We start from the raw sequence: 21,637 nt of genomic DNA, 5'->3' as shown, positions 1-21,637 counted from the left end.
ATGAAAAACTTAGTCTTGACTATAATTGTACAATAATATCTTCTTTTTGGTTTATTTAGGTCGTTTTTGATGTTGTCCTTAGTTTCATATATAGAAGATCTGTTTTTACTCAGTTATGGTTAAAATATTTTTAAAAATTTTGCACAGGTTATTTGTTTCTGCTATTAATTTAAATTGTATGTAATGAAGTTTTTAAATTTTTGTTTATACAGGATGTTTCAGGTTTAAATGTCCTAATGGAAAAATATGAATTAAGGATCTCAAAACAAGAAAAAAAATTCTCTATGGAGGTATAATAGGTCCATTAATGTTTTACTTATGAGATATTCTCATCTAAAGATTTTCATTATCAGGAATGTTGGTTTTTTAAATAAACAAATTAATATGTGTTCCAATTACTTTTTTAAGGAAATATTAACACTAAAATTCATATTAAATGTTCAAAATGAATACTTTAAGCGTTAAAACAGGCTTGGTATTTTTTTTCCTCAGCAGTAATGGCCGAATGGCACTGGATATTTGTTATCGTCATACTCTCCAAATCTTATGCCTCTGGGTTTTTTTTGTTTGTGGTGACATTGAGCAAAACGCCTGTGCAGCTCTGGTCAATGACCTTAATTCTTTATGAAGATGGATAATTTAAACTAGCTGTTTAGTCAGCACTGCTGTAGAAGAAAGATAATTATTCTGTTACTGTTTATGTTTATTATTACTTTGCCGATCCTGTCTCAATGCTCATGGTTCCCTTTTAACAATATTTAGTGTGAGTGGCAATGTTTACATTTCATTATTAAAGCAGTTGGGACAAATATTAATTTATTTATAATTAAAATAAAAATCTGTACCACAGCAACCTATGAAGGGTCAGTATTTTTTAAGGAAGTATTGTTACTAGATCATCGGTTGTGTTAGGAGGTAATATGGTCAGAATCACCCTTGACCGCCTGGGTACTTACTTTATGAGGCTGAATGAATCCCAGAGGGCTCCCAAACCCACAGGTCTTACTCACAGCTAGAGTAACAGAATAATTATTTGTCACAGCCGTATTCGAACCGAGGTCCTTGGAGTTAGTAGCAGTACATTACCATGAGCCGTGCTACTCCCCATTGATTTATTTATTATAACCTAAATTTATAACAATGAAAATCTTTAGATTAAAATATCTCCTAAACAAAGTGTTAATAGACACACCTTTATCGGAAATTTTTTTCTTGTTTTGAGATTCTTAATTCATATTTTCTGTTATGACTATTTAACACTGAAACACCCTGTATAAAAAATGTAAAATCAATTTTTTACTTGATTTTTTTTTTTTGGAAATGGATAAGGCAGAATTCACCTTATGATTATATGATAAGGTCATTGGTATTTATTTTTTATTTTTGTGAAATATTTTTGAGTGAAATTTTTATTTATATGTTTTAAACCCTTCCCATTTTATTTATATACTATCAAATTCAGTTATGATTAACCATTATTTTGTATTATGAATTTGATTTTTGAATTTAAATTTTTAAGATTATTTATCCAGTTTGATAATAGCGGGTCAGTTAACATAAGATGGTGTTAGGTTCCCCCGAGGCAGCTGCGATGCCTTCGTACCCTTCAGTGCTGAAAGACAAGGATAAGCCCGGGGGCAAGGCCCCGCCGCCCCCGGTCCCTCCCCGTGGTCTCCCTCGCAAGCAAAATACAGGTCCAAATTTTTAAAAACTTGTGTACAGTAGGGCTCAGTATAAGTTGGGCTGCTATTAAAAGATACTTTCTCTACCTCTCATGTTGTTTTCATTTTTTATTATTTGCTTATAAAATATTAAATTTTTTTTTTTAAAATAAGATAATAAGATATAGAGCTTATAAGAGTATAAAGTTATAGATGTTTTGAGTAGACTTTGCAGTAGTTGTTCTTAGCTGTTCATGTTCTTTTACATTATTATGTTATCATACTGCAACAGAGGTTTCTAAAGTGTGGTTACTCAACAATATAAGGGTGATTAATCGTAGAAAGATGGTTCAGGTGGCAGTCTAAAGATGTATAAAAAATACCAAAAAAAACTTTTTATTAGTAACCAATATTTTGTCCCACTTTGCAGGGCTTCATGAAAACAAGATTCCAACATTGTAAAGTTTGACAAACTGTAAGAATATACATGAAATTGTTACGGTGATGTTCTCGAAGTGGTTGAGGACTTTAACTACTTTGGGACCTACATAAATAGATTGGAAAATAGCAAATAGGATTCTAGTGCTAACAATCTATTTTAGCATAAGCAACAGCCTCATCGAAATGTGGGGCATGATACCAAATTCCTTATTTACATATTTAGAGCTGGATGATGCTTGAAAGGCAGATATGCAGAATCACAGGAGCTGAAATAAAATTCTTGTCTAATTTTCAGGAAAAACTAGATAAGATCGCATAAGAAATGAAATGATTAGAGAGAAGCTGAAAATTCCCCTGCTGAAATCCACCCTAGAAAAAAGACAGGACAGATACAGTTCAGTCATATATTTCAAATTTGGGAGGACCGGGAACCCAGAAAGGCAATGAAATCTCGACCCACTGACAAGAGGCCACGTGGAAGGTCTAGAATTTTATATTAAGATTATCCAATTATTATTAAAGATTATCCGAAGTCAGTCCAAGAATTGAAGTAACTCAAGGACTGTTAGGCTTAGCAGCATCGGATTGAAGCCCAGCCATGCTAGAATATGGCACAAAGGAGGAAGAAGGAGAAGAAGATAAATTAAATAAAAAAATTATTCAAACACATTACAAATATAAAATAAAAATTGCTTGTTAACTGGACTGAAGAGTATAATCCCTACATCTTTTGTGACCCCCACCCAGAACCATCTTCCTATAATTAATTACATTTTTTCAATTTCCGACAATCAATAATCTTCCATCAAAATATAGGTAAGTGGAAGTAAATAATTTAATGTTTAATCAAGATTAGCTTTTGAAAACTTAAACTTTTTTTTTTTAAATGTTTATAATAACAGCCGTCTGTGTGCTTCTGTAATCAGATTAATAGAAAAATCAAGATTAATTAATACTAGTAAAAATTTTCTTCAAAAGATGTGAAGTTTTATTAATAATATTTTAGTTTCATAGGAATATATTTTTCTTGTATTACTAAGCCACTTGTTCACTTCAAGACTTAATTTTCTTGATCGTTTTTTCAATAAAATTTCTAATTCATATTCCTTTAATAATCAAAGAATTTTTAATGACGAGTAGATAGTTGGTGGTCCGGTCCGAGAATAACACTAATATGTAAAAACTTATTTAATAGCGCCAACGTTTCGGCCAGAATTTGAAGCCTTCATCAGGGCTAAGAACTAAAAAGAAGATAATAACCAAAATGAATAAGAGGAATTACAAAATGTATAGAAAATAAGAAAAAACTAGCATTATATTTACAAAATAGTATTGAAAGACTTCTATAGTCATAAGTACTATAAGAAGATACTGGGTGTATCAGAAAAGTAATAATAAATTTAAGTAAGAGAAAAGAACAAATAATAAAATACATATGAAAATCTAGTTAGTAAATATATGTACAAAATGAAAAATATTTAAAATAAAATAATGAAAAAAAAGTGGGAAATGAAATTTGTTGGTAATTAAATATGTAAGTAAAATAACATAAGTGCTATTATGTTATATAATATTAATTAATGTTTTTTCTTGCTTTTTTTTTCATCTGTATTTTATCATTTGTTTCTTCTTATTTACTTTTTTTATTTGTTTTCTCATACAGCATTTATCTTCTTATAATACTTTTATGACTTTAATTTTTTTAATTGTTGAGGTGAAAAAAAACTTCCAAATAGAATATAAACTACTCTATATTTTGCTTGTACAACGTTTCAGGATAATTATCCCATACTCATGCACCTTTGTATTATAGTACCTAGAATTGTAACAATTAAGCTATTCTTATCAACAATTTTAATCTATGTTATATGTGTTATATTTTAAATTCTTGTAATCATATTTATCACATATTTGTTGTATTTTCAATTTCCATATTTTTTAACTTAAATGGATTAAAATTGCTAACATAGTAATAGGAAATATAGTGCATTCGTTTGTGCTAGAGAGACAGATGAATGCACCAATAGTGAAAGACAGTAATTTAAATAATATAGTTATCAAACAATTTTAAACCATAAGTGTATAGATGATATAATTTCATTATGGGAATAGAAAATATGACAAATATGTGGTAAATATGATTATAAGAATTTTAAATATACACATATAACATAGATACAAATTGTTGATAAGAAAAACATAATTTTAGAATTGCAAAGGAGCATGAGTATGGGATAATTGTCCCGAAACGTTATACAAGCAAAATATAGAATAGTTTATATTATATTTGGAAGTTTTTTCCACCCCAACAATTTAAAAAATTAATATAATCAAACTTCCTAAAAAGAAAATCCAGAACTTATATTACTATATATTCAATACTATTTTGTATCTATAATGTTAGTTGTTTTCTTATTTTCTAATCATTCTTTAATTCCTCTCATTTCTTATTCAGTGGCCGTACACCCAATCATCTCATAAAAATATTTTTTTATTTATAAACTCACTTTTTATCCAAGCACTGATACAGTTATTCCTTTGCCCAATCCTTCGATTTTTGGGACCACCACAAAGTAAATACTAACTGAAATGAACATAAAACTACTTGTGTGAACTCCCAGATCGCAATTAAAAAGAAAAAAGGTTTTTAATTTTGATACTTAAGTCAACAAAATTTCCTATTTTATTTCTTTTGTGCATTTAATTATCGTTCAGCTGGCTATGAGTCCTTTATTTTTGGAACAGAGAGGCAGCGGAAGTAAAGAGTTTTAGATATCAAAAAACTTTTATAATTAGATGTATTTAAAGCAGTAACATCTTTCATCATTTTACATATTTATATAAATATCTAATTATATGTTTTCATAAGTATATGAGTTATGTACACAAGTTTATTTTGTTTTCTTCAAATGTATGCTTGCTATTATTGTGTATCAATTTCCCATTTTTTTTAGTGTTGTAGTGTTGCATCCCGATAGCCGTTCTATTGCATTGTTTGTCAATTGTCCAGTGTTTTTGATTACTTTATGCTCAGGCTGTGATATTTATATGCACATAAAGTTTTCCACAGAAACAAAAAAAAAAGTTTTACGAACAATGTGCATGCTGAAACAACTAAAAGCACAGTTTTCACTATCGTACTTTTATTTATTTATTTTTTGTTCTTAATTTGAATTAACAGCACTAATGATAAATATTCAGATTGTGCAAACGCATATCATTTTATAGGACAGAGTGACTATGCTATGTTTAGAAACATTTATTTGCTGTGTTTAAATATTTTTAAATATGTACTTTTTTACTTATATTATTGTGATTATTGTAGAATTAAGTGCTTTTTTCTTTTCTTTATTTTTACCTACAATGTTTTTTTTTTTTTTTTATTATAAGCAATGTGTTTCACTCTGAATTCACCCTTTCATATTTATTTTCTCATAAATGAAGTATTCATTTTAAAATCCTTAATTTTTAAAAATATTTCACTTCCACTACCATCTTGTCTTTGTTTTATGAACTAACTGTGCCCGGTAGTTTCACTCCTGTTAAATTTGGATGAAATGATGAAGTCAAAACTACAATAAATTAGTCTGAAGAAATAAAATAAACCGCTGGTCTTTTGGCCTAGAATAGAATAACTACTTTTCAAGTCAAAAAACGTAACTTTGACAGGAGCGAAAATAAATATAAAAACAAAAGCAAATACTTTTAATGGGTAAACGTTTTACTTCTGGATATAAGAAACTCAATAAAGAAATGAAATCTTTTCATTGTATGGGTTTCTAGGTATATACAAAAATTCACTGCGCTACACCCGGCACTGGTCATCATATTCTGGTAACATTACGTTTACTTTAAAATTTGGAGATGAAATATACCTCCATACACAGCTTGTTATATATCAAAATGTACAATTTTACTGGATAAAAAAAAAATTTCGAATTGGTGTTTTTGACTAATAAATCCTATAGTGGGAAAACAGTTTTTAAAATAAAATCTCTACTATTGGTTTATGATTAAACCCGTTTCCCAGTTACCATACTGATTGTTAAGGTGGAGGGGAAGGCTGTTGTTTTACGTTAAAAACATTTTTTTTCTATAAAAATAATTTTTATTAGTAGGAACAAATATTCTATAAAATCAATTTATTATTTATTTTTTTACGTATTTTCAGAATAATACTTAAATCTTTATTACCGAGAAGTTTTTCTAAATGTGTCGTTTAGGATGCCAATTTGAGAACCATTGAACCATTTAATGTAGTAACACAATCTGAAATACCTAATATTAATGTAAAGAATAAGTTATTTATTAAATAAATCAAAACTTGTATCCTTTTTTGTCTCAACACTTTTTATTTTAACAGTCCAATGTTTCGGCCATTTTAGCCATCCTCAAGGACATCTTCAATTATAAATTCTTCCTCATATTAATATAGAATTACTTTTGCAGGCTATTCTGCCCAGGTCATTCATTAATTATAAGTTAAAAACCTATTTTTTTAATTTAAAATCACAAATATCCAATTCTTCTTATATTAAAATTATCGAGACAAAATCACTGCCATATACACAAACCATTTATATAGATTAATTATTATAGATAAATGATAGTAATTTTGTGTGGATAATTTTAATATAAGAAGAATTAGATATTTGTGATTTTAAATTTGAAAAATAGGTTTTTAACTTATAATTAATGAATGACCTGGGCAGAATAGCCTGCAAAAGTAATTCTATATTAATGTGAGGAAGAATTTATAATTGAAGATGTCCTCGAGGATGGCTAAAATGGCCGAAACGTTGGACTGTTAAAGTAAAAAGTGTTGAGACAAAAAAAGTATACAAGTTTTGATTTATTTAATAAATAATTACTTTGTCTCAAGAATTTGAAATAATATAATTAAAGTAAACAATAAGTTCAACCTTATTAATAACCTTAACCCGGGGAGGTGTAGCCTGAGCATATTTTGCTCATGTTGGGAAATAAATGTCTATATTTTGCTAGTATTTCATCTGTTTTGTTTATACTTTAGGTCTACTTTCCGTTAACCCTTTGATTTTGTTATTGCCACTTGTTTATGTTACTCCCTCTATTACCTCCCCACTTTAACTGAATTCAGTTTGGTTCTGGCCTCCTCAAAACTATAAGACTGAGCATTTCTCTCACCAGTACACTCCTTACATAACATATTTTTTTCTCATTTGAGCATTTTCCTCACCTGGAAACCTGCGTTTATTTTAAATCATGAACCGAGGCGAGAAGATCTTAAATCTTTTATGAAATCTGGATTTTCAGCCCCTGATGGAAGAACTACTACTTACAATTTCAATTTTAAATTGGATTAAAAGTAATCGTAAAGATTTTTGCCATCATCACATTCAATTATGTAGAAAAAAAATAGTAGAAATTGTCTACCATACGATAAATGCTCTTGGAACACCTCTTAGGGGACAAAAAGTAGAACACTCCTGGCGGGTTAACCTTAACCTTGAATACCCTTAACAAGTTCAAGATGGTTGGTGGTAGTGACACATCAGTATGACAAATTCATTTGAAAGGGATTATCTCAAGTAAGTAAACATGTTGTGTTAGACACATGTTTATATAATGCTTTAAAAGTATTGGTAAATTTAGATATTGCCGTGTTAGTTTAATGGAGACATTTGCATGGTTTTAAATAAATAGACAGCTTTTATGATTGAAATTTTATCATTATTTTTTTCATAAAGTTTATAAAAAAAATTATTCTGTTTTGAAAAATATATATTTAAAAAGATATTGTCATTTTAGGTCAATGCTCAATTTTCAATAATTCAATTAACCATTTTATTTTGACATTTTATATATATATATATGTTTTTGTGGGTCTCGAGGATTTATCAATAATATAACTATATTTAGACAATGTTTTGCTACTTTATTATTTGTTTAGTCATGCCCTACAATAAAAAACCACAGCTTTTTAGGACAAATAATTTCTTCAACTAATTATTATAAAACTACATGTACATAGTATAATTTAAGATTAATTACTATTACAATTAAAATATTACTTACAATTGTCTATTACAGTTTGTTCTACTTTGCTATGATCTAACTAACTCTAGACTTGTGCTAGAATGGAATAGGATTGAGATGTAGGTGCTTTGGTTTTTCCCAATACGTAACCATGAAATTCTGTTTTGATATTTCAGAACACATTTTAGACAAACAGGACATAAATTCCAATTTGATACACCAAAAATCATTCATCGGGAAAAAAACAACTTTAAGCAAAATTTAAATGATATGGTTACTATAGAAAAATGTAAGGATCGGGCAATCAACAAAAAATCTTATTTATATTCATGTTACTCTAACCTAATAAATAGATAAGACATAATCAACTACACTAGATAGAATACAAAAGAGGAATAACGGATGGACTACCTGCTTGAAAGAACGGTTATGTTTTTGAGAAAAACAATACACTTTACCTCCATTTCAATCCTATTCAGTTCTGACACAAAACTGGAGTTAGTTGGATCATAGCAATATAAAACAACTGTAATAGGAAATTGCAAGCGATGTTTTAATTTTATTAGTTATTAATCTTAAATTATACTAAGTTAAGTACATGTAGTTTTATAATAATTAGTTGAAGAAATTATTTGTTCTAAAAAACTGTTTTTTTCATTGTAGGGCATGACTAACTAAACAATAAATTAGCAAAATATAGTTGTATATTGGCTGATCTTCAAGACCCACAAAAATATCTACAACAGTCAAGAAAAAAGTTATCAAAATATCTACATATATATTTACAGTTTTCATTGTTAGTTTAATAACTATTAAAAATAAATGGTAATAATTGAACAAAGGTTGTATATAGATTGGTATTGATTCGGAATAGGTGTATTTTATGTTCTGAAAACCAATGTTAGTCAGCATGGGTGTAATTTAATTATATCATTATGCTACTTTGCTTATACATTGGTACATCTGACAAAAAAAAATGTTTTTTTTTTTTTTATTTTGTGTTTGAGGTATTCCATAGATCATACTGTTAACTCCATAGATTGTACTGTTAACTGAAGTTAATTTGTAACAACTCTAATAGCTTTAAGAAAGTCTGTAGGACGACCTGAGTTAAGATGGTAACTATAGTCTAAAGTACTAACTTTGGAATACGTTCAGTTCTAAATAAAATCTAAACTTTTTTTTTTGTTAAATGTGCCACTGTTCTAGTACAGCAGCCAGTACTTATTTTATATAAAATCAATGCAATTCCAAGATTTATATTTTTAAATAAAATAAATAAATTATATATTTTTGAAACTGAATGGCTTATAAATCTGTATTATATTCTCTAATAATTTTGTTTATTTTATTATGTAATAAATTATATTCTCATTTTTAAATGAGTTGTAAAGTGTTAGCATGTGTATTGTTTTCGTTTCTTATTTGTTTTTCTTTTTTCTTAATGTAATACTGTATTGTTTCTCGATGATTTGTGAAATGTTAACATGATAAGGATGAAAATTTACTTAAAAGTATTATCAGTCGTAATGATATTCAATGAAATAAAGTATTTAGATAATTTTCATTAATGAATTAGTCATATATAATAATAGATTCTAATTAGTATTAAAAAATTGTATAGATTCATACAATGTATTTTAATCGTATTTTTTTATCTGTTTAGAATTTGTAATTGGATTATTTTTGCTTTCACTGCTAGCATGTGATTTTATTAATAAAACCAGAACTAAAATATTTCATAATGCAAAATTGATTCGGTGTCCAAATTTATCTGATGTTCTTCTTATTTGTGTATGTTGTATATTTTTTGGAAACAAATTACCATTTTTATTATGTAGGTGGTAACAAAAAAATTAATAAGTTAAAATATTTTTTTTAGTGACATAGTGGTATAAGAAATTAAAATAGAATTTTCTTATAAGAATTATTTCAAATGGAATTAAAAGTTTCATGCTAATGAAAGTATATTCGTAAAAAGTTTTGATGGATTTTTATTTTACTTTATAATTATTGATATTTAAAGCTTATAATAAATATACTCTTTGTTAAGAAATTTATCTCGGGTTGTTCAAGAGAGTAATAAATTATAAATTTTATTTTATTAAAAGTGGGTATGAATTGGAATTCTTTAATTTCATCCGAAATCATTACCGGTGACGATTAGTTATTTCAATCGGCATGTTTTAACTTTCTGAGCTTTTACAGAAAAGTAATGTGGGTTAATTGAGATGAAGATAATTTTTACTGTATGACAGTGGTAGAAAATATATTTTTATTTCTATTAACGAATACTTACTATAAAAATAGAGTATAGAGTAAATTACTAAAAAATGGTAGTAATTACATTTCTAAATTATTTTTTTTATTACATCAATGACCATCAAGATTTGTCACCAAATCCTCTATGTCAACACATTACTAGTGTATATTTTCATAGGATTTCATTTTTTTTAAATGATGGGGTTTTCTTGATCTCATATTTTTTGGAATGTTAAGACCAATAGATGAGGGATATGGAGCAATAAGGGGCACAACTCCATTCTACAAAAATATTATAAATTAAAAAAAAAAAAGAAATCCAAATTCAACTTTTTAGATAAATTGTTAGTCTTTTTTAAATATTCAGCATTAAGAAATCACCCTGAGTCACCTGGAATCTGCTCTATTCTTCACAAGTGAATATGAAAGCTTGACATTTCTTTTCTTATTCGTATCTTCTTTTAAATATCTTGGTTTTGAAAAACTTTTCGCCCTGTTATGTTATGTTTATTTTTAAATTCGTGTTTGAATTAATTATAATTCTATGGTAATCTTTAAAAAGAGAAATACAGACATTGTTTTTTTGAAAGCTTCTTGTATGTTTTATTAGTACCTTTGAATTATTTATCTAGTTCCACTATTGTGTTTGCATATTGCGTTTATAATACTTTTGCAGATGCTAAAGGGGACATGACCTCAAATTCCCTCCGTATACCTCACGGCCACACAAACTCCAATGGTACGGAAAGCAGGCAGCAGGCCAGATTTAGCCCCAAGCGCATTTACTACCCCCAAAACCAGAGTAAATTCACCCCCTTCTTTCCCCCTTATTTTATTATTTCTTTTACATGTTGTCTTGGGTTTATATTTATCCATTCTTTTATTTATTTACAAATATTACTTAAGTACTATGTTTTTACAATTCTGAATTTAGCTGTATAAATTATTATGATTAACTTTATTATTGTTGTTTTTATTTTTAGCGGTATTAATTTTTAAATTATTAATTATCAATCATAATCAGTCAGGAAAGATATTCTTAGAATCTTACTAAACCCACAAGGTAAAAAATAAAACCATATAAGAAGACAATTTTGTATTAATTTTATTTTATTCATATATATGTTTTTTGACATTTTGACTTTTTCAAAACTTTGTTCTACTTCTACATCTCACAAGGAGAGAGCAAGGTCTTGGGGTTACAGATTTAGTTCAAATTTTGTAAAATGGTAGATTTAGTTTCCCTGTTTTATAATGAAATATAGGTTATAGGGGCCACTACTCAATAATTTTTTTAATATTTGCAATTTACTCTTTAAATTCAGTTCTGTAGCATATGATTACAAGTAATGGATTTAGTGTAGCAGCAAAGGATTCCGGTGTTCCGGATTTCGGTGTTCCTTCAACCTCTGTACAACTTAAATACTTAAACCTATCTACCTGTTCAAACGTATTACCTCTTATATCAATATCACCGAAATTGCTCGTGTTTCTACTGCTAACCGTACATTTTGTTTTATCTGTATTTATTTTAAGACCTAACATTTATAAAAATAAAATTTGAAGAAGATGGTCAGGGGTGTTTTCAAAAGGAAACAAAAAATAATTAACAACTATTTATTATTAAACAGTTCGGTCAAAGTCGAAACAGACTGTTTTAACATCTTTCAACTCAAACCGCCCTGATGAAACTCTAGAAAGTGGGGCTTTGTTAAATATTTTGATAATGTACGATCATTACATATTTCATAAAATAAATTAAATTAAATTAATAAAAAAGATTATTCTTAAAAAGGTTTATTTTTTACAATGTTGGTTTAATGGAGTCCTAAGAATACTTTTTCTCAATCATTCTGATTGATAATTAATTTTATAAATTATCAAATAGTCGGCAGAATAATTTTATTTATGTTCCCATATGCTTAATAGAAAGTAAAATTAGTTTTCATTATGTATCTAAAATTATTTGAAATATATATTTTTTAAAATTATGTTTGACTTTAGTTGTTATAGATTTTTTCTTATATTTTGTTAATTATTCCACTGAAACTATTGAATACGTACTGACTATTACCACACTAAAACCTATTAATCGACCATCGATATGGCTTTGTAGACTGCTATTGTATTTGAATTGATTTTTATCTGAAGAAAAATACTAGCAAACTCCAAGCCTTTCTCACACACAAAATATAACCTTCTCATGTTATTTGGATATGGATGGGATCTTTTTTATTACTTTTGCTGTTAAATTTTTGTATAAAATTTGCATTATTGTATGATTTTATAGCTTTAGTTTATCATTGACTTAAGCTCGCCACTAAGGACTTTAAATAGCAGTCTTAAAGTTTATAACAGTTGATTGGTTTAGGTTTTGGTGTACTGTAAGCAGAGTTAAGCAAAAATTAGCTATAGATGAAACTATAGCTAAAATTGGCATAGATACATTATTTATTCATTGATGGTTCATTCATGAATAAGAATCATATTCATGACAATTTTAGCTGCAGTTTTATCCATAGCTAATTTTTGCCCTTCTCTGATTATAAGCAATCAGTTTGCACCATTTATCTTGTACTTAATTAAGCCAAATTCAATATTTGCTAGTAATTAATAAATTTTGTAAGTTATATGTAAGTAGTTATGATATGTAAGTTAGGTAATTAAGGTATAACCATAAATATAATACTTATATTTATTGCAGTAGATTATTTATTTTTTAACAAGCAGTTTGGAATATGACACAGCCTAGTAGGCTTATGCACAATCATGGCACATAGCTCATCACCGCTTAGAATTTATTTTTACATATTTATTATTTTATTTTACATATTTGCTTATGGATTTTATGATTTGTAGGAATTTTGGGCTTTCCGTGCAGTTCGACGCCTCCGCCAACTTTTGAAGATGCCATTCGATCAGACCCAAATATAGACGGCGCTTCACCTCGCCACAGACCCACTTCCAGGCATAGTACAAGGTAGTTACTAGGTTTTTATTATATTAATTATTTCTATTTTGTTATTTTTAATTATTCGACCCCTTAATGGCAAATGCTTGTTTGGCTCTTGCATCCTCATGCAGCATTTAATTAAAATTGGTTATTTTTTTAGTTATAATTGAGATAATTACGACTATGAATGTTATGTAGAACAATTCGCATATCTTATCTTTATATTTAAATTTTTTTAAATAGATCTTTTTTTTTATTTCGTTGTCTATACCTTTTTTTTGTATATATTTGTTGGATCCATAGTGAGATGATGGCGACAAAACACGTTGTTACTTTCCATGAAGAACATGTAAGGTAAGCAGGGCAGAACGTAAAAAAACAAAGAAAAAAGTTAGTGTTTAATGTGTGTATTAACAACAAATCCAGCTGCTTACTTACTTTGTTCTTACCTTTTAACAAACTTTGCTTTGTTTGTCTTCTTAAACTAATCATAAATTTTAAATATTAATATAAATTATTTTTAAAAAAGTTAAAATTTCTCCTTTCATTAATTGATTTTTCGAAGTAATGTAAGGATTTAATACAAATAGATATCAGTTTGGTTTTGGCCTTGTTTTTTTTTTTTCAATTGTTTGTCTCTTTTTTTCTCAATCTTCTGTTTTGTCTTTTCTTCCGATTTCCTATTGATTTATGTTTGACTTGAATGTTTTATGTATTTCTTTGGTGAGTGATCTATATTTTATTTATGAATTTCTCCTTTAAGACTTGCTGTAAGCTCACAATTTTCAGAACTGGCCTACTATTAATTATTTAATTAAATGAAAACAAAAAATTAATTCAATGCCTAATAAATTTTGACAAATATTTGTTAGTGGTATTCATTATAATTTTTTGTTCCCATTGGAAAAGTGATTGTATTTTTTTTATGATTTATTATTATTTAATTTATTCTTCAAGAGCCTGAAGGATTTATGAATTGAAGAGTTTTTATTCAGCAGAATTAGTTAGAACAGTGATTCAGTTCTTGGTCTTTCACGCTTCACTTTTAGATTGTGCCAGTTGAAAAAATTAATTGTGATCAGACAGTAGGTTTACTTTGCTTTTCATTTTAATGGATTTTATTTTATTGGAATGCTCTTTTCTTCATAAAGTGAACACAGTTTTCTAAATATATTTTTAAAAAGGAATTGCTTTTAGTTTAAGTATCTTTTAAGTGTATGCTTTATCCGATATCAACCTTTTTTTATGTATTGTTAAAAATCTTAAATTCTATCCTTTTCAGTGGTTTTTAAAACTATTATAATGTCTTGTGTTTTGTTTGTTTTTCTTAATTTTTCTTCATATGTATTAAGTTTAATATTACCTCTCGGCTATAAACCCCCCTTTGCATGCATCAACCATCCTACTCCTTCCTTTCTCAGTGCCCACCTGCTATGAGGTGAACAGTAGTGAGATAAACTAGTAGTGAGGGTAGCTGTGTGTGTGTCGTAGTGTGTCAGAAGTGAGGCTAGAGTGTCGGTCAGACAAGTCGACGCTGAGCGTTGAGAGCAGTGGTTCCAACCTCGGGCGCCACTTTGAAGGATCGACCCCAACGTGGACTGAGGGAACACCTTCTTTTACCGAGAGCAGTTCCAGTGGAGATATTGGTATGTTTCCATTAGTATTTAGAAATTATTATTATTATTTTTTTTTTACTGTATATTTTTACTAATATGTGTTGTATGATGAAATAATTTAAAATTTAATCATCTTTTCATGGATTATAAAGCTTTTATAACTGATATTTAATTTGATTTAATTTAATGATATATTTAAAAGTGTGTCATTTTGCACAAATGTTTTATTTTTCCTAATTCTATATTTTATGCATAGGTAAGTGAAGGTAAAAATTGATAAAAAAAAAAAAAACACTATTATTTGCAATAATTTAAAAAATGTAATAGGTACTATTATATCTTCGTAAATACTGAACTTTGTCACCAATATTTAGTTCATTCCATTTTTCAATCCAGTATTTTCATTCTAATAGTAAAAAGGGTGAAATAAAACACGCTTAAATTATATCAGTGGTTTTAAAAATATATTTTTATACATATCAACATAAAGTGATTTTTATGGATATTAAAGTACATACACATATAAACTTTGATATGTACATTTTTATATGTATTCAGATTTGATGTATTTATTCTTTATGTGGAATCTAAGTCATTTCACAGAAGAGCAGTTACTATAGACTTTTTATAAGTATCAATATAATATAAAGTACAATAATAATATTTTAAAGTATTGTAACAAAATATAAAAAAAAAAAAAAAAAGATCTTATCATTTACTAGTTTTGTCATAATAAATTGATTTGTTTATTTAAACGTGTACTTTATTTATAAATGAACATGAAAAGATGATTTTAATTCATGTTAATGGTATTAAATCATTATTGGAATTATCACATTATTGCAGGAAGGTATCTATTGATTTTTTTTTTTTTTTATTGCATAAGATAGTTGAATGTATCAAGTAGACTGTAGGAAGATAGTCTGTTTGGCGGTCAATAAAGGTACCGTAATAGTAAAAAATATATATATATTTAATTGTAATTCAATTAATTATTTTTTAAATACGATTTTGTACCTTTATAGACCGCCACACGGTCCATCTTCCTATAATCTACAATATTTTTTTTTAATTTAGGGTTTTTTCACCTTTGTGAAATTCTTCTCTCATTGCTCAATCTGATGCTTAAATTTACTTAGTGTTTAGAGAATAAAGAAATTCTAGATACTATTTATAGTTCTAGATATTAATTAAAAAATTTCCTCGAGAGTGAAAAGTTATTGAAAAAAAAATCAATTGATACTTTTCTGCCCTACAACATCCAGTTATGAATAATGCTACTGCTTCTTACTTAAATGTTTTAGTTGCATTGTGTTGAAGTTTTTCTTTTCTTTTTTATTTATAGATAAACGGGGAAAAGGGATTGGAATTCGTTAAGCATGTAAATTAGAGTTCAAGTATTTTGATGACTATTTTACTGTGGAATGTTTTTGTAGCATGCTGTTTGTTTATATTCAGATGTCGATTTTAACTATCGAGGAAAAAAAAAAATTCTTTCCAGAGCAATTTATTTAAGGTGAAGGTAAATTTGTTAAATTTAAAGGCTAAATTATTTTACCAATTTTAATTTACTAAAAATAAGTTCTACGTTTCGGCTTACATGCCATCTTCAGGAACAAAAATTTCTTCAAATTATTTTGGTTAAAAACTTAATTAATATTGCTTTAGAATTTTAGTTTCTCAATAATATTTGCATAACATTATTTATACAATTCTATCCATTTGTAAATTACGTGTAAATAATAATGTAATTGATGAAATTTATTATTTTTTATGTATATATTGTAGTATTAAGTATTTGGATGCCATAATATATATTGAACAAACAAAACAAAATTTAAACCTCAGATTAATTAATTATATTTAATATTATAATTAATGAACCCTAAAATATATATATAATTTTTCGAATGGTTTATCTCCACATTGTACCAATTTCAAGTATAATTATGACTTTAAAAAATCTAAAATAATAAAAACAGTAGACACTAATTACAAATGTAAAATAATCTAATAAATTTAAATTAATAAAAATTTAAATAATACTTGTCATTTAAAAATGGATACAAATAGTATGAACATACTATATGCAAATATTATCGACAAACTAAAATTTTGGAGTAATATTAATGAAATAGTTAACCTAAATCATTTAAATTAGACATATTAAATTCTACATTATAAAATTATACCGCAACCATCTTGATAATCCTCTTACACCTACTGAGCTTTGGATTTGGAATATGTGAGTCCGTACTAGAGTGCATAAATGTATTATTTCTTCCTGAAGATTGCATAAATGCTGAAACATAGGACATATTATTTATAAATTAAAATTATTTAAATAAACTTGCCTTTAAATTTAACTTAGCCTTGCTTCTCTTTATACAAAAAGGTTCAGAATAGTTAATTAAAGATTAACTTTCCTTTGATTTAAATCTTTTCAAACAATAATTCCGAGTTGTCTTAACCACACATGAAAATAGACTTAAGTCCTTTATTTTATGAGACTATTGCAACTCAAACACTAACAATATATCAATAATAATTGTGTTTTCACTGAAACCTCTGGGTACACTTCACACGTCCAGTATGTCAGATAAATCAAAATTGGCTTGATTAGTTTAAATACTATATATGAATTTAATTTTTTTTTTCATACCCTATGGTTTTTGCTATTGATATTATATTTATACCAATTGATAATTTGATATAATCTATATTTAAAAGGTGGTCTTAATTAAAAATTATTTCAACTTAGTCATTAAAAGTGTTTGCTTACTGTTGTAAAAACGTAAGTGGAGATTATCTTATAGTTTCTTTGGTGTATGTTTTTTTTTTTTTTTTAATGGTGTTGTTATTCATGTTTATGTGATAAAAAATAGTGTCTTGTTATTTGTGTAGATGGTGATGTTGAATGTTTTCTGGAATGTTTAATCGTAATTGTGTTAGTTTGTGTATGTTACATACATTTGTTTGAGTAAATTTTCTTCCATTTTGGCTGATGCTGTGTTGTCTTAAGTTTTGACCAAGTTTAAATATTATTATATACTTGTATTTGTGTTGTAATTTGTTCATAACTATTATAAATGATATGTGTGTGTTTGTTTTGAATGAGCTATTTGTTAATTATTTTATAATACATGCTTATTTCAAAATATGTTTTATAAAATGGGTACAATTGGCTGTTTGTGTATAGATGTTATGCATTTCAAATTAAAATTGAATAAATATTAAGAATATACTTTATTTGTAGGATTGGATAATTAAAAGATATCTTACTTTGAAAGTGATAAAATTAAATGATAAACAATGATTCATAGATGGAAATGGAAAATTTAAATTCCGTTTTATTTTATGTAAATATTTCAACCTTAATGTAATACTTGCTCTATAACATAACTCAAAAATTTAACTATTGAGAAAATAGGTTGTTCAAAATTTTTATTTTATATTAAAACACATTTTTGCTTAAAATGCAGATGTACACTACATCGTTATGAATCAGTATCTAATGTTTTAATTATATTTAATGCAAAAATGAGTTTTAATTGGATATTTATACTATTACTTAAAGCTAAGGAATTTGTTTATATTCACTAATCTCAAGAACTAGCTGTGTGATATGAAAAACTTCTTTTGTGTTAGATACATTGTTTATTTGAAATATAGCGTTACACTTGGACCCATAGGCAGAGTTAGGCAAAAATTAGCTACTAGTTTCATCTATAGCCCATATCTCCCCATAGGAACAGAATAGTAACCGTACAATAAAAGGCTTCTGTAGGTACCTGGCCATAATCTTATCATAACGATTTCTATGAAGCTGAAAATTTTAACAAGGGTTCTTCGGAGGCTGTAGATTTGAAAGAAGGCTGAGCTTAGAAAAAAATATTTATTCTAAATGATAAGGTTATATTGTTTTATGTGTATTAACTAAAATATTGCGGCATGTGTGTGTGGATGTGTTTATATCCATTGATCAGTTGTGTATTGACTTGTGGTCAATGAGTATTGACAAAGTATTGACAATACTGTCATATATAATATGTACTGTCTCCATATATAAGACCACTTTATTGTGTGACACTTATAGTGTGACCACTCTGTCTATATGTATAATATGTATTGACAAAGTGGCGGTCTTGTCAATAAAAACAATCATAGTTTGTAAATTTTTATGCTATTTATTTTTGATTTTTTAAAAGACTAATTTCTGTGTTAAGAGATATAAATACCTATAAAAAATTATTTGAATAGAACAAAGTTTGACGTTAGTAATTAAATAAATATATATTTAAAATGTTTCTATGCTTCTTCTGTCAGATGTGCCATTATTCAAGAAAAACAGAGATGTTTTGAAATATTGAGTTTATGTAATATTGGTTTTTGAACAATTAACCCTTTTTATGGAATATGAGGAAAATCAGTATTGTCTTTACTGTTTGAAAAACTTCACTCACTTCCTTATACCTCTTTGCTTTACATAAAGAGGCAGTCTTCTGTTAGTTCTTAATGTTTAGTAATTCTAATTACATAAAGCATTAATAGTTGTCCTAATATTAAATATTAAAGATGACTGCATGACTGCGATATACGGGCTGCTATCTTTATGATTAAATAAGTTAGATTTTATTTCAGCTCAATTCTTCTTTATCTACCCACCTCTTCAATTTTAAAATTTTCTTGGCAATCGCTTAATACGAGTTATAAATTTTTTTATTATAATACCACAATTTATTTTTTAATTATTAGTATATCTGTTAATCTTATCAGTGTGAATTTTTTTTTTGTTAGGTTTTCCCATGACACCCGTAAAAGGCTTTGAGAAAGATTCTAATATTAAAGCTATATCAGAAGATGGATCCTATCTGGAAATGGTGAGTTTTTAAACAACTACATTTTGTTAAAACAACATATCTAAAAATTAAAAAAATTGTAAAATTAGGTACAACTTACATAACACTGTCCTATTTCAACAGTGTAACATCTAAAAAAATTGGTTATTTTGAGATATTTATTTAATCTTTGCAATTAGGGTAAGATGTATACAGTTCAAAACTGTAATATCTTGAAATATTGTTTTACTTGGCTTTTGGGCCATATGTTTTACTATGATACTGTTTTTTACTACATAAATCTAACCATTATGCTTGATATATACGCATATCGCAAAATAATACATTTTGAGATGTTACACTTTTAAACTGGGACAGCGATAAATGGCACATCAGATAATTAAAATCTTGTTTTAAAGATTTGAAATCTAAATTGAAGTTGGAGAATTGAGTTTTAAAGATATAGCTGATAGGTTTTTGAATCAAAAAATGTTTTTAATTTATCGATTTCTATGAGACAACGTTTTTTATTTTAATAATTTTTCAAATAGTTAAATGTCTTCAATTGAAAAGGAAAAATAAAGCACTAAAACTAATCTGTTCCATTTGTTTTGATTAACTTCCTTGTTTCAATTGAAGTTGTTTAAACTTTTCGTGTTGTAATTCTATGAATCTATTTGACTTTTTCTTTTTTGTCTTTTTATTTCTGTTTAAACTTGTATAATTGAGGTTAGTATTCTCAAATTTCAATTCTCTACCATTTATGTCAGTTATTCTTCTGTCTTAGTTTTATACGAGATATGTACCATTTTCCTTAAATATATGTTTCATCAGTGATTGAGTTGTGAGCGAATGTTTTTATCGCAATATCTATTCCCAAAATGTGTTGTAACTGGTTAATAATTTATCGCTTATTAATATGAATTTTATTAAATCTCCCTTTTCAACAGTTAAAGTGAAAATAAAATATGATATGGTTTTGAAAGCGTCAAGTTTGGTTGAGGTTTAATTATCCTAGATTGAATTTGGATATAAATCTATCCTAAATGGGAATGGACCTCGAATATTTGTCTCGGAACCCTCAATTTCTGAGAGAAAATTTATCAAGAAAAATGTTTACTATATTTGGGCAAGTATAGTAATAGATAAAAGCATTTATTATTATCATGCCTATACATAATATTTTTTTGAAATTATTAAACGAATTTTTGACAATGAACTTTTGTTCGTCTGCTGAGATGTTCGTTTAAACATATAATATAAACATAAATGTATTTTCCAGGTAATAGTTTATCCTGAATTTCGCTCATAATTATATTATTTTCCAATTCATTTCTATAATTACAACTTGTTCTTCTTCAAAAATATGGTAATATTTAGATAATTTATTTATAAATATGTATGGTCATGGTTAATGTGTGTGATCGAGGTTTTTTATTCTTTTTTAGTCTAGTCTTAGGTTTTTTTTTCATTAGAAACTGATATTTCTGACTCGGTGTATTGTTGTGGTATATTGGAAGAAATTAAAACTTTAATTTATTTTTATATTTATTTAAGGTGTAACTCATTCATACCAACATTATTATTTTTATTTATTAATTGAAAATTTTTATAGACATTTGTTATATTTATCCTCGCTATGATCATATTGAAATATTTATTGCTTATTTATAATTTTCTTTTAAGTTTTACTTTATTTTATAAGATATAACATTAATATAAACTAATAATGTTTATTACAAGGTAGCTGTCCTCATAATAAATAATGTTGCTTTTGTATCCATCACAAAATAAGGTGGGTGAGAATCTTTGTAATGTTGCCTCGATTAATCCCCACATAGGAATGAC

General features: G+C 27.0%; 1 protein-coding gene across 15 annotated transcripts in view; it reads left to right on the top strand.

Moving 5' to 3' along the window:
- The window catches only part of PIP5K59B (Phosphatidylinositol 4-phosphate 5-kinase 59B), a 78,237-nt gene that overhangs the window by 37,991 nt on the left and 18,609 nt on the right, over positions 1–21,637 (top strand). For 7 of the 15 annotated variants that reach the window (XM_014430968.3, XM_014430971.3, XM_014430973.3 and 4 more), the window contains 6 exons: positions 1,572–1,694; positions 11,059–11,184; positions 13,242–13,362; positions 13,639–13,689; positions 14,827–14,981; positions 19,749–19,831. In XM_014430968.3, coding sequence (XP_014286454.1) covers positions 1,572–1,694; positions 11,059–11,184; positions 13,242–13,362; positions 13,639–13,689; positions 14,827–14,981; positions 19,749–19,831 — 659 coding nt within the window. The remainder of the gene's footprint in view (positions 1–1,571; positions 1,695–11,058; positions 11,185–13,241; positions 13,363–13,638; positions 13,690–14,826; positions 14,982–19,748; positions 19,832–21,637) is intronic. The other 8 variants (XM_014430977.3, XM_067048934.1, XM_014430978.3 and 5 more) reach the window with 5 other exon arrangements.

This window comes from Halyomorpha halys, unplaced genomic scaffold, assembly GCF_000696795.3.
Source record: "Halyomorpha halys isolate HHAL.00 unplaced genomic scaffold, Hhal_1.1 Scaffold929.1, whole genome shotgun sequence".
Taxonomy (NCBI): Eukaryota; Metazoa; Arthropoda; class Insecta; order Hemiptera; family Pentatomidae; genus Halyomorpha; species Halyomorpha halys.
This window is presented reverse-complemented; position numbering and strand designations above follow the sequence as displayed.